Source organism: Hyperoodon ampullatus (genome assembly GCF_949752795.1).
Source record: "Hyperoodon ampullatus genome assembly, chromosome: 11".
Classification (NCBI taxonomy): domain Eukaryota; kingdom Metazoa; phylum Chordata; class Mammalia; order Artiodactyla; family Ziphiidae; genus Hyperoodon; species Hyperoodon ampullatus.
Window position 1 is genome coordinate 65,407,707 of NC_136924.1, and position 14,450 is coordinate 65,422,156.

The 14,450-nt window shown below is 35.5% G+C and overlaps 1 protein-coding gene across 3 annotated transcripts in view; it reads left to right on the forward strand.

Annotated features, from left to right (window-relative positions):
- Positions 1 to 14,450, forward strand: part of MON2 (MON2 homolog, regulator of endosome-to-Golgi trafficking) — a gene marked incomplete at both ends in the record, with an annotated part of 123,468 nt that overhangs the window by 26,391 nt on the left and 82,627 nt on the right. For all 3 annotated transcript variants that reach the window (XM_079715697.1, XM_079715696.1, XM_079715698.1), the window contains 3 exons: positions 2,024 to 2,121; positions 3,228 to 3,353; positions 7,559 to 7,753. In XM_079715697.1, coding sequence (XP_079571823.1) covers positions 2,024 to 2,121; positions 3,228 to 3,353; positions 7,559 to 7,753 — 419 coding nt within the window. The remainder of the gene's footprint in view (positions 1 to 2,023; positions 2,122 to 3,227; positions 3,354 to 7,558; positions 7,754 to 14,450) is intronic.

The following is a 14,450-nucleotide window of genomic DNA, read 5'->3' on the forward strand; positions in this document are numbered from 1 at the left end:
CTTTTCTCTTTTATTGATTGTCAGCCATTCCCCTATGAACTTAGGCTACCTAAAAATTAGAATACTTTAAAAAGTCTGTTTATTTTAACTTCATTATTATTGATAATGGCAATTCAAAAGATTAATCCTCCATAATTTTATCACCCTAAAAAGTGGACTCTATTTTCCATGTTTATTTCTAATATATTCATAATTTCATATCGAAGATGATAATTTCACATTTCGCACCAGATGTTGCATTTTAAGTATTTTTAGCCAAACATTACATTATGTGAATTTTTCATGTTATTTTTTTATTTTTGTAATTGAAATTTTAATGGTTGCATTATATTTTGTGGCTGTTCTATAATTTAATGAACTACTTGTGTTCAATAGTTTAGTATTGTTTTGAGTGTCTTCCTACATACATATTTCCACATGAATTATTTCTTTAGGGTAAATTCCCAAGAGTGAGCTTCCCTTATGTGAATCTTTGTCTCTGCCTATTAACATGTATTAATCAAGAATATTTATATAATGTAAAGTTTAATATTTTCATATTTGCATCAAATACTTGTAATTTTTAGCATCTTTTTCTTTGTGATTTACAACATTTCCTAAAAACTTAGAAACATGTCCTGTCACAGAGCTTACAGATACTATGTTTCTGTTATAATTTTTATAATTTGATAACTTTTAACATTTTTTCATTTGTTACCCTTATTGGATGAAAAGTAAATTTTTTCCCATGATCAGTTGAAAAGATCATAAGATGCTACCAAGAGCAACCTCTCTGTTTGATGGAGTCAAGAAACAAAAGATTAAACTTTTTTTTCCCTTTACATAGTTTCTATGTAAACTCTTTTTTTTTTTTTTTTTTTTCGGTACACGGGCCTCTCACTGTTGTGGCCTCTCCCGTTGCGGAGCACAGGCTCCGGATGCGCAGGCTCAGCGGCCATGGCTCATGGGCCCAGCCGCTCCGCGGCATGTGGGATCTTCCCAGCCCGGGGCACGAACCCGTGTTCCCTGCATCGGCAGGCAGACTCTCAACCACTGCGCCACCAGGGAAGCCCTCCCCTTAAACTCTTGATATTAGCAATCTTGGTAATACTGGTAAAAAAACGGCAGTACTAGTAAGTAATGATAATGCTGCCTACTCTAATAATTGCTTCACTTTTCCTGAAATTAACCATTGGTCAGATTTTTCACATTCAGTTTGAGCATTTAATCTGTTGGTTTATTAGAATATTCCCACTGACTTTGGTCTCACTTTTCCTAGGGGAAATGCAGGTGGAATTCTAGCAGTTTGGAATATTAAGGAATTAAACTTAAGGGATAAAACAGGGCAGTTCTCCAGTTTGAATGTCTTGTATATTCATAATCTCAATATAAGTTCTGGATTGGTAGTTTTGGCTGTGTGTCTCTAAAGACTAATATCTCATTTAATACTTTCTAATAAGGTAGAAAATACTTAGAACCTCTTTCTTTTCAAGTAGTCATTGAGTCAACATTTATTCAAAACAGGCTGTCATAACTTACAGGGAATGATATCTTCTTAGTATTCAAAGAAATTGGGAAGCCCCATTCTAGTTGACTCTTAGCTAGTCAGTACCTGTGACTGACATAGTACTTGTGGCAGATCAAGCAGTTAATTCTTTTGAAGATGGAGAGATGATAGAGAAATTAACCATGTGATAAATATTTATATGTTTGATATTTAATGGTACATTCAAGGATCATGTGGATTTTGAATCCATGAAATAAAGAGACTGGAGAAAGGGGTACTGAGAAAATCAAATGTATGCATAAAGATACTAAGTTTATTAAAATGAATGTAAGATAGTGAAGAGTGATTTTTATGGCATTTTGTATAAAAATGGGATTCCCAATTTTTCTTTCCATTTTGGAGGCATGGTTGTGAAGTTATTATTAAAGTTTATAATTCTATAAATAAGTATTTATTTTAAGCATACCTTTTAGACAGTATATATGATTTATTAAAGGTCATTATGAACTCCTAAAACCCCTCTAATTTTGATTGCAGATGTTGTAGAACAACCAGTACTAGTCCAAGGAAATAGTAACAGAAGATCTGTCAGTACCCTCAAACCTTGTGCTAAAGATGCATATATGCTTTTCCAGGTACTTCAGTTGATAAGAATAATTTTTATTATACAATATAGTTTTGTATGAATTTTTGATTTTGGAATTTTGTATCTGATTCAGTTTTTTAAGCGTCATTTTTTTTTAATTGTCCAATTTTAAAGTGTCAAAGAGGTACAGGTTTCCCCCACTATCTGACAGTAGCACATTTCTGTGAAACCTTTCATAAGACAAAATGGCCTAAAGTGAAAAAGCAATTACCTTAGTACACAATTACCTAACGAATGCACAAAATAGATCGAGATAAAGCACAGATGCTCACAGACACAGTTCAAAGCTATGGCAGCTTGATGCTGAGATGCTGAGTGTAGTTCCCGGGGAAAGAGCTTGGCAGTACCACTCTTGCTGCCTGGGGTGTGTGCTGCCTCTACTATGGCCTCGCTGCAAAGCAAGTGCTGACACGATTTTCACTTTTGCCTTTTATTTTTTTTCTGTAAAAGTGAAAATCCTCTTCAAATTTCTTATGGTTAGAGAAAACAGGTGCTAACGTAGGTCTTCTGTAAAAGCTAAGTGGTAAAGAGAACTTTTGAAAAGCCCGTGATACCTGTATTTAAAAAAAATTCTAAAACATTAAAGAGCATCTATAGCTAATTAACATGATAAAATGTTATGTTTCACTTTAAGGAAATAAAATGAATTAAACCCTGAACTAGATATATTAAGGATGACTAGTCATATAAAATACTTCCTTTAATAGGAAAATTAAAGTACTAAACTTCTGTTCTACCTAATGTAATTTGATATGCAAATACCTGATTTTTACATTACTTGTCATGAATAAATAAGATTAACCTGCACTGAAAATTTTATTAATTTTGATTAAAGGGTTAAGTGGTTTTTCATTAAAACAATGTTAGAATAACCATTTTATCTGTGCACTCTATATATTTAGTTTACTTATATAATCAACTATACAATTAATCAAAATTTGAATTACCAGTACTTAGTTCCTAAGGGGTAAAACCTATTATTTAAGAAGAGATACTTTAAAAAATTTTTTATGAACTATAAAATGAAAGGACATTTCATTCCAGCATGTGAAATATTTAATTATTTTTTATTCATTGTTTGATTTATTTTCCCAGGACCTTTGTCAGTTGGTTAATGCTGATGCCCCTTACTGGCTAGTAGGCATGACAGAAATGACCCGAACATTTGGCCTCGAATTACTTGAGTCAGTCTTGAATGATTTTCCACAAGTCTTTTTACAAGTAAGCCATTTGTAGTATCTTGCAGCAAAATTAATCTTTAATTTTTTCACAGATATTTTTCAAGGGAATAACATGTATTTTCCCCCACATTAAAAGATGCAAAAAATCATAACCTTAGACTTTAGACATATAATAATTTGCTGATATCTTAATTTTTGTTGTGCCCAAGCAGTTTGAAATTTTAACATTAGAAGGAATTCCTAGAGTGTCTAGTCAAGCATTTCCCAATCTAAGGGTGTACAGAGGAATGTGGTACGTGAGCTATTTTTATATTTAAAAGTCTTTAAAAATTGTTACTAATTTTTTACTTGTTTATATGCAGCTTTGTGCTTTAACATAATTTAAATGGAAAAAAGAAGTCATCAATGCTTAATAAATTTAATGTGCTATACAGAATATTTCAAAACAGAAGGTTAATAGGGGAAAAAGTGAGAAAGAATTCAAACTTTTCATTTTACTTGTAAGAAGCTAAATTCCAAAAGTGATTCAGTGATTTACATGGGGTTCTTTAGTTATTAGCAGATCTTGAACAAAAACTTAGAACTTTTAACTACTACTTTAGCTCCTTTCCCTACCATGCTGCCCCTCCCTAAGTCATCTGTTTTATCCTTGCTCTTACCTACAAAATGTGTGAATCAAGTGCGAAAAAAGTAGGTCCTTTCAATGGTAACAGTATTAACTGATGATTAACTGATGATTCAGTGATAACAATATTAACTGATGATTCCCTTTCTTGTATTAGTATAGGATAAGTTTAGATACAACTCGACTAATTGTATAAACTGATAGTTGTAACAGCTACCACTTTGGACTGCCTACTCCATGCTGTGACTTTGCTAAATTCCTTATATATCATACTCTCTTTAAGCTGCACAAATGCCTGAGAAGTACCAATTATTCCTACTTTACACAGGAGGAAGCTAAGACTTTAAGAGGGTTAAATAATTTGTCTAAGGTTTCCTAGTTTGTAAGTGCCCTCACCCTCTAGCCACACTGTCATTCTTGTTCCTAAATGATCCAGGTGGACTCCTGCTCCTAGGCCTTTGTACTTCCTGCTTCCTGAACCCGGAATGCTTTTCTCCCATATGGCTTGTTCTCTTACTCTTTTGAGGTCTTTACTCAATGGTCAACCTACCAGATAAACTTTCCTCACCACTGTGTAAAATGGCAGCTTTTTTTCATGGCAGCACCCTTGTCTTTCTTACTCCTTGTTATTTTTCTTTATATCACTTATTTCCTCCTGGCATATATATTTGTACATTAGTTGATCTTCTGACTTCCCCTGCAGGAAAGTAAGCTCTATGAGGCAGGGACTTAGTTCACTGTTGTATAGGTGCCTATAGTGGTGCCTGGCATATGACAGGTGTTCAATAAATATTTAAATGAATGAGTGAATGAATTTGTAAATGAATTTGAATTTGACGAGATCGGGCATGTTCAGGGTGGTATGGCCATAGAAGATGAATTTGAATTTGAAATGTCTATAGTTTGGATTATGTTTTCTAATTTTGAGGAAAAGATTTGAAAAAATGTTTCCAGATTTATTGTGCCCATAATAAATCTATTCTACTTTATTCTTCCTGCTATAATGCAGAGGAGAAAAAAGAATTATTCTGTGTAAGATCCTAAAATTTACACCTACAAAGTTTTCTTCAAGAGATAAATATTTGCTTTCATTCACTCATTATTCACTCATCCAATCAAAATTTACCAATCCCTTACAATATGCTAGTCCATGTGTTCAGTGCCAAGGATACAGAATTTAAGACAGATAAAGTTCCTGCCCTTACGGCACTTATCAATCTAATTGGAAGAAAGACATTAACTGAATGATAAGCCATGATGAGTGCTATGAGGAAAAAGTATAAAAAGTGCTATGGAAATGAGTAACATAGGTACTAAACCTGGTGGAGAGTTGGTGATGAATGAAGGCTATGAAGCTTTCACCTGAAAGATAAAGAGTAGTTAGTTGGGGGAAATAGGTAGTATAGGAAAAGAATATTCCAGAGCAGTGGCTCTAAGAAAGGATCTGTCTTCTCTTTTAGAAAATAAGCTTTATAAGGGCAGGGACAAAATCGAACTTAACCTTGAATTCCTTTACCTAGCACAGTGCTTGGTGCATATTAAACAGTCAGCAAGTAAATGCTGAATAAATCATTGAAATGTGAGGGGAAAAAGCAGTCTTTTACCTTCTTCAAAATAAAATCAGTGAGTTATAGGACTAATTATACTTTATTAATCAAAGATGACTTTTGGCTTTCTGGCTTGAGCAGTGTGTTGCTTGCTACTAAGGTGGAATACTCTGGGCAGAACTTTTGCTAGAAAGGATAGTTTATTCAGTTTTGAACTTACTCATTTTGAGATACCTGAGTGTACACAAAATGGTAGTTTAATTTATGCATCTTGAGCTCAGAAGTAAGGTTTTGGGCTAAAGTTATAAATTTAAACTTCACTGGCATATAGTTGCTAATTGAAGATATGGGAGTGAATGAGATCACCTATGGTGATAACATATGGAAGTGAGGACCTGATATTCTGGAGCTCTGAGGAACCTCATTGTTAAATGGTTGGGCATGAGAGGATGAGCATACAAAAGAGACTAAGAACATGGGGGCCAGAAGTGCAGGAATGCATCTGAGAGACTGTGGCATAATAAAAGACAAAAGCAGAGAAAGCTTCAAGATGAACCAAGTAATCAGTTATGTCAGGTGCTTCAAAGAAATTTGGTAAGACTGAAAGGGCAGTGATTGCTGTGTCCACAGAGATCATGAGTATAATGAGAATAGTTTCAGTGGAGATGGAGTGGTTGATGGGGGTTGTGGAGGAAACCCAGTTGCAGCTAGTTGAATAGTGAGGGGGAAAAGTGAATAGATAAAACTTTTCAGAGTTGTCTGTAATATTTATGAATTAACCAATACCTAAGGTTATTTAATAAAGTATGAAAACGGACTTAACTATGCTTTTCATTTTGTCAGTGAAACTACTGTAGATTTGAGAGTAGAATTTCAAATCACTTAACTCTTAAGATGCCATTTTTTGGGGGGAGGAATTAAAAGTACATTAAAATGGATATAAAAGCAATTATACTCCAATAAAGATGTTAAAAAAATGGATATAAAAGACTAGAAGGATATATATTTGGAGTCAACAATGATGACTCACTAACTTATCTCTGGGAGGTGAGATGAAGCAAAGCTTTTATTTTTATCTTTTTACTTATCTGTGTTTTCTTTCTTTTTTTTTTCTCTAGTGAAGCTGATTTTTTTTTCTTGAATGAACCTGATTTTTTTAAAAAAATACATTTTACAAATTTTGTGATTCTGAACAAATAAACTGCTCTATGCCTTATTTTTCCTTTTTTTGGTAAGATTAAAGGATTAGATTGGTAGATTTTTATTATTGTTTCTTTGTTTGCAGCTTCAATGAAATTGAGATGCTTAAAACAACAGAATAATATATATTTGAGGTTAGACATTAAATGTAGACTGGACTTTGTATTGTCAGTATAATGGGACTACTTTTGGCTAATATAGTCAAGGCATTAGTAGATTAAGGGAGCTTTTCTGCATAGTATGCCATAATTATAAGTAAAATTTAAGAATTCTTTGCAAGATTCCCAGACTTTAAAATAATTATGCTTGTTTGTCATTGTGTTTTTATCAGCTCATTGTGTTCTGTTCAAGCAATCTAAGTAGAACAAAATATTAACTTAATTAGTAAATCTTCTATGCATGAATAGAATTATCTTTGCAAAATAAAATCTGAATTATATAATTTATTATACTTTATTAATCAGATTTTTTGTTAGCTGCCTATTTAAATGCTTTATCTGTTTGAATTTGTGTAATCTATTTTCTTTCTTTTGTTCTTTATGTTTTTAATTGCTAGTGTCCTACAAAAATTAAAATTCCTAGTAATAAACATCGTTTTAATTCCAAAATTATTAAATGTTCCCTTTTAACTTAGATTCTTTTTAAAACTTCTTGAAATATTGTTTGATCTTATATTCTCAAAGAACAATACTAATTTCAGAATTGTGTGTAAAATGGTAAAATAATAAACTGTATAAACTTATAATAAAGCTAAATTATTCATACTGATTATTAAAGATTATTATTAACTGTGAGACTGTTTTATAAGCATTAAGTACAAACTAAGTTAATTCTTCTTTTTTTTCTTTTTTTTTTTTTAATCTTTGCAAATAGCATCAGGAATTTAGTTTCCTCCTCAAAGAAAGGGTATGTCCTCTTGTGATAAAGCTCTTTTCTCCAAATATAAAGTTCAGACAAGGTTCCAGCACTTCATCTTCTCCAGCACCAGTTGAAAAACCATATTTTCCTATCTGCATGCGTTTGCTGAGAGTAGTATCTGTTCTGATTAAGCAATTTTACAGTCTTTTGGTAAGTGCTAATTTTCATATGTGTTTGTGTGTGTAATCGCATGAAGTCTCTTCTGAGAAGATGATGTATTTAGCTTTTTCACTTCAGTTAAGCAAACTTTTTTTTTTGAGTACCTATAGGTACTGTCAAAAGTTCATTCTTCCCTTTCTTATGTTTATGTGGCATTTTTAATGTATGTAAAGAAGAGTCATGGCCTGTTATCAGATTTGGTGAATTCTAGCATTAGAAATCAATTTTTACTTTCAGTCTAATATTGTACCTATTTTGCATAAATTTTTGGATGCAGGATATGTTGTGATATTCCAGATCATAATTCTTTCAATGTAATGATTGACTCTTAAATGTTTTTCAGAGAAAATAGTATATGATGGTATGTTTCTTTTTAATTTTATTTTAAGTCAAATTCAGCATTTTACCTTAATTTTAATTAACAAAAGTAATTGGTTAGGGCTTCCCTTGTGGTGCAGTGGTTGAGAATCTGCCTGCCAATGCGGGGGACATGGGTTCAAGCCCTGGTCTGGGAAGATCCCACATGCTGCGGAGCAACTAGGCCCGTGAGCCACAACTACTGAGCCTGCGCATCTGGAGCCTGTGCTCCACAACAAGAGAAGCCGTAATAGTGAGAGGCCCGTGCACCGCGATGAAGAGTGGCCCCCGCTTGCTGCAACTAGAGAAAGCCCTCGCACAGAAACGAAGACCCAACACAGCCAAAAATAAATAAATAAATAAATTAATTAATTTTTAAAAAAGTTCTCATCACAAGAAAAAAGAATTTTTTTTTAAAAAAAGAGGGCTTCCTTGGTGGCACAGTGGTTGAGAGTCTGCCTGCCAATGCAGGGGATGCGGGTTCATGCCCCAGTCCGGGAAGATCCCACATGCCGTGGAGCGGCTAGACCCGGGAGCTACAGATGCTGAGCCTGCGCGTCTGGAGCCTGTGCTCCGCAACGGGAGAGGCCACAACAGTGAGAGGCCCGCATACTGGGAAAAAAAAAAAAAAGAAAGTAATTGGTTATAGATCATCTATGAAAAGTCAATATGCTACATGTTAACAATAACCAACAACATAACAAACTATTAGACCGTATAGGTCTAATAAATAAATAAACTTATACTAAATTCTATGGAGACTATTTAAAAAAAAAGGTTTTTTCCATATTTATGTTATACTTGTCATAGATGTTCTTTTCATATTCCAAGTCCATTTATGTAAAATGCATTTAGAAATAGTCTTTATAAGCACTGTAGTTATAATTTTTTCTGGCCCTGTGAGGTATATCTATAATATATCTAATACATTGTTTGGCAATGCTGTAGGAAATCAAGTCATTTCAAAATGTGTTGCTAAGAATGAAATGACAACACTCCCTAACACCATACACAAAAATAAACTCCAAATGGATTATAAAGACCTGAATGTAAGACTGGACACTATAAAGCTCTTAGAGGAAAATATAGGAAGAACACTCTTTGATGTAAATCACAGCAAGATCTTTTTTGACCTACCTTCTAGAGTAATGAAAATAAAAACAAAAATAAACAAATGGGACCTAATGAAACTTAAAAGCTTTTGCACAGCAAAGGAAACTATAAAGAAGACAAAAAGACAACCTCAGAATGGGAGAAAATATTTGCAAACAAATCAATGGACAAAGGATTAATCTCCAAAATATATGAACAGCTCATGCAGCTCAATATTAAAAAAACAAACAACCCAATCCAAAAATGGGCAGAAGACCTAAATAGACATTTCTCTAAAGAAGACATACAGATGGCCACAAGGCACAGGAAAAGCTGCTCAGCATGACTAATTATTAGAGAAATGCAAATCAAGACTACAATGAGGTATTACCTCACACCGGTTAGAATGGGCATCATCAGAAAATCTACAAACAACAAATGCTGGAGAGGGTGTGGAGAAAAGGGAACCCTCTTGCACTGTTGGTGGGAATGTAAATTGATACAGCCACTACGGAGAACAGTATGGAGGTTCCTTAAAAAATCTAAAAATAGAATTACCATATGACCCAGCAATCCCACTCCTGGGCATATACCCAGAGAAAACCATAATTCAAAAAGACACATGCACCCCAGTGTTCGTTGCAGCACTGTTTACAATAGCCAGGTGATGGAAGCAACCTAAATGCCCATCGACAGACAAATGGATAAAGAAGTTGTGGTACATGTATACAATGGAATATTACTCAGCCATAAAAAGGAACAAAATTGTGTCATTTGTAGAGGCGTGGATGGACCTAGAGATTGTCATACAGAATGAAGTAAGTCAGAAAGAGAAAAACAGATATCGTAAATTAATGCACATATGTGGAATCTAGAAAAATGGTGCAGATGAACCAGTTTGCAAGGCAGAGATGGAGACACAAATATAGAGAACAAACGTATGGAGAATAAGGGGGGAAAGCGGGGAGGGGGGTGATGGTGGTGGGATGAATTGGGAGATTGGGTTTGACGTATATACACTAATATGTATAAAATAGATAACTGATAAGAACCTGCTATATAAGAAAAACAAAGTTAAATTTTAAAAAAAGAATGTGTGCTATTTAGGGAACTGTAAACTATCAGGGCTTGGTGCCAAGGGTTTAAGAGTCTTTTAAAGTTCTTCTTTTTTAAGAAAGGTAGATTAGTTTCTCTAAAGATGGAAAGCTTTTATCTATCAGCTGTTATATTTTCTGTATTGTGTTTATTTATAGTCTGTTTCTATCCACAAAGAAACTTAAAAAAAATGTACAGCAGAGTGAAAAGATGATAGAATAGGAAGCTCCAGGCACTCTACCCCTCATGGAGACACCAACTTAACAATATACAGAACAGATTGCCCTTGTGAGAACTTTAGAAACCAGCTTAGAAAGTACAGCACCCCAGGCAAGTCCAAGGCCAAGAAAAGGTTCATTAGAGTGGGTAGGAAAACCCATTGCACTTACCCGCTGTACCTCATCCCACTCCTGGCACAGCACAGCATGGTATGATCAAGGGAAATTCCCAATTTATGGCTTCTCCTTCAGGTGGAAAAGAAAGGTGAAATATGCAACCAATGTCCTGACTTTTGGGGGTACTGCCCAAGGGACTGATTTTTGTCTCACCTGACTCTTGGACACTTAAAAGAAAGGCAGCAACATACTTGGATGCCTGGGGGCCTGCTGAGATCAAAGTCAAGCCCTGTGGCTTTCCACAGCACCAGGGAGATTATAGTAACACAGACAGACACCAGGGGAAGCACCAATACCTTGACTTGATACAGCACCACAGACTGCAGTACTACATACAGACACAAGAGGAGCTCCTGAGTAGAAATCGGCAAACGTCTTTAGCTGGGAAATTACACACATAAGCCCAGAGAGGACACATTGACAGAAAAGGTTTGAAAGGACCCCAAAATCTCTAGCTGGGCTGATTGGTAAAGATCTTTCCCTGTACAAAGCCAGTCCATAAAGACTAAAAGAGTTAGCTGTTTTTTCAAATGCCCAAATTTCAACAGAAAATAAGAAGACATACAAATAAACAGGAAAACATGGCCTAACCAAAGGAGCAAAATAAACCTCCAGAAGCTGTCCCTGAAGAAATGGAGATAAGTGAGTTACCCAACAAAGAATTCAAAATAACCATCACAAAGATGCTCAGAGAGCTAAAAAAGAACACAGACAACTAGTCAGGAAAATGGTATATGAACAAAATGAGAATATCAACAAAGAGAAACTATAAAAAAGAACCAAACAAATTCTGAAGCTGAAGAATACAATAACTGAATTGAAAAAATTCACTAGAGGAAATAGACAGCAGACTGGATCAAGCAGAAGGAGGAATCAGCAAAGTTGAAGACAGGTTATTTGAAATTACCAAGTCAGAGGAGCAAAAAGAAAAAAGAATGAAGAGACCCTATGGGACACCTCAAGTAGACCAGTATATGCATGTCTAGGAAAAACGCACTGTGTTTTACTTTCACACTCACAATACCTCTGTAACCAAACGTAGATATTTTTCCCACACTGACCAGTTCTCTGACAACCAGGTGTCTTACATTTTGATTAAATTCTGACATATTCCAGAGTTAGCACAGGCCCCATAGGTTAAGGGATCAGTCTGCGAGACTGTCCCCTGTTTTAGATGCCAGTCCCAAGTAGTGGATCCCCAGGTTACCAACAACTTCTGTCTAACTTGGCTACAAATTGGAGGATCTCACAACCCCTTCTTGGGGTTCAATATCTTGATAAAGTGGCTCACAGAACACAGGAAAACATTTTACTTACTTTCGCCAATTTATTAGCAAGGATATTTTAAAGGAAACCAATGAACAGGCAGATGAAGAGATACATAGGGTGAATTCTGGAAGGGTCCTGAGAGCAGGAGCTTCTGTCCCTGTGAAGCTGGGGTATACCACCCTTCTGTCATGTAAATGTGTTCACTAACCTGGATATTCCCCAAACTCCATCTTTTGGCAATTTTTAGGGAGGTTCCATCATGTAGGCATGATTGATTATTAACTCAATTTCCACCCCTCTTCCCACTCCAGAGAATGGAGGGTGGGGCTGAAAGTACCAAGCTTCTAATCATGGTTTGCTCTTTCTGGTAACTAACCCCTATTCCAGAGTCCATTGAGAGTTGCTTCATTGGAACAAAAGATACTCTTGTTACCTACGAAGTTACAAGGGATTTAGGAGCTCTGTGTCAGATGCTCCTATCATTCAGGAAATTACAAGGGTTTTAGGAGCTATGTGTTAGGAACCGGGGTCAGAAGTCAATTCTTAGAACAAAGGATGCTCCTAGCCACCCCTATTTACAAGGGTTTTAGGAGCTCTCCTAAAATCAGGGGTGGAGACCAGCATATATATTTCTTACTATTTCACAATGCATTATGGGAGCCTTAGATGAGGAGGGAAAGGGGCAGAGAGCCTATTTGAAGAAGTAATGGCTGAAACTCCCCAAATTTGAAGAAGGAAATGGACGTACAAATTCATGAAGCTCAAAGAATTCCAACTGGGATTAATTCAAGAGACCTAAACAGAGACACATTATAATCAAGCTGTCAGAAGTCACAGTCAAAATATCTTTAAAGCAGAAAAAGAAAAGTGACTCTTCATGTGCAAGGGAGCTTTCATAAGATTTTCAGCAGACTTCTCAGCAGAAACCTTGCCAGCCAGTAGGGAATGGGGTGATATATTCAAAGTACTGAAAGAAAAAACTGTCAATCAAGAATACTAATCAAAACTTTCCTTCAAAATGAAGGAGAAATGAAGTCTTTCCCAGATGAACTGAGAGAGAGTTTATTACCTGTGACTCGGCCGAATATATATCACTTCACTATTTATTCCCTAAGTATTATCAGAGTTGTCTTGGGAGGGCTTCTCTCTCTTCCCTCTCTAAAATACATGTTTAACTAGTTAAATTAACATAAGGCTATAGAAAGAGAAGACATTTCTCCTTTTCCTTTTCATATCCACTAATCAGAAATGGAGAACCCCATCTTTTTTCTGTTCTCCACAATAATGCAGCATGCTTACATCTTCACCACGACAAATGCAGAATTCACATTTTGTTTCTGTTCCCAAATCAAGAATTACCAACTTAATTATCTTTTATTTTTATAAAACTTGGTGCTGAATTGTATCCCTTCAAAATTTATATGTTGAAGCCCTAACCCCCCCACTGTGACAGTATTTGGAGATGAGATCTTTGGGAGATAATTAGGTTAGACGAGGTCATGAAGGTAGGGCCCCCATGATAGAATTAGTGACCTTATACAAAGAGATACTGGAGAGCGTGTTCTCTCTCTCTGTCTGCCATGTGACGACACAGTAGTAAGGCAGCCGCCTGCAAGCCAGAAAAAGAGCCCTCACCAGAACCCAACCATGCTGCCACCCCGATCTCAGACTTCCAGCCTCTAGAACTGTGAGAAATAAATTTCTGTTTTCTAAGCCACCCAGTCTATGGTATTTTGTTATGGCAGCTCAAGCAGACTAAGGCATTTTGTTTCTGTTCACCACTTCTGTTGTCTAGCGGTTCATCCAGTGACTTTTTCATAGCTACAGAAATCTTATTCTTTAGTAATTTCAATTTTAGATGAAATTGTTGTTATTGAGTGCATATACTCTGGATACTAACAAGTACTTTACATTCATTCATTTAGACTTTACTACAACCCTATAAAGCAGGCCTTCATATTTCTATTTTACAGCTGAAAAAATGAGGTTCAGAATATTTATGTAGTTTGCCTGAGATCCTACAGTTTATAAGCTGGAGAGCTGGGATGTTAAGTAATCATCTGTTAAGTAAATCATCTTTTACGCCCCCAAAACCCACACTCTTAACCCCACTGCATTTTATTCTTCACTGTTTTCTTAGTTCTCATTTCTTCCTCTCTCCAAGGCTGCCAGTGCCAAGTTTCCTGTACAACAGTACATTCTCTATATTTTGATCTTAGTCTCCTCGATTTGGGGGGACAGAATGGGGAGAGATAAAAGCACAGCCAGCTACAGTAAAGATTGAATGTTGCTGTTTGAAGGAAGAGAAAAGCCTGCTTCTATTCTTCACTTATCAATTGGGCATGATGACCAACTGGTAAAACTTCCCTTCATAACAAGGCAGCTCTAGGACTGTGCTGCAAAGATGAATTCTTCAGATATGACATTAATTCCTCAGTGTTATAATTTGTTACATGGAGACTTGACTCATTAGTACGGAA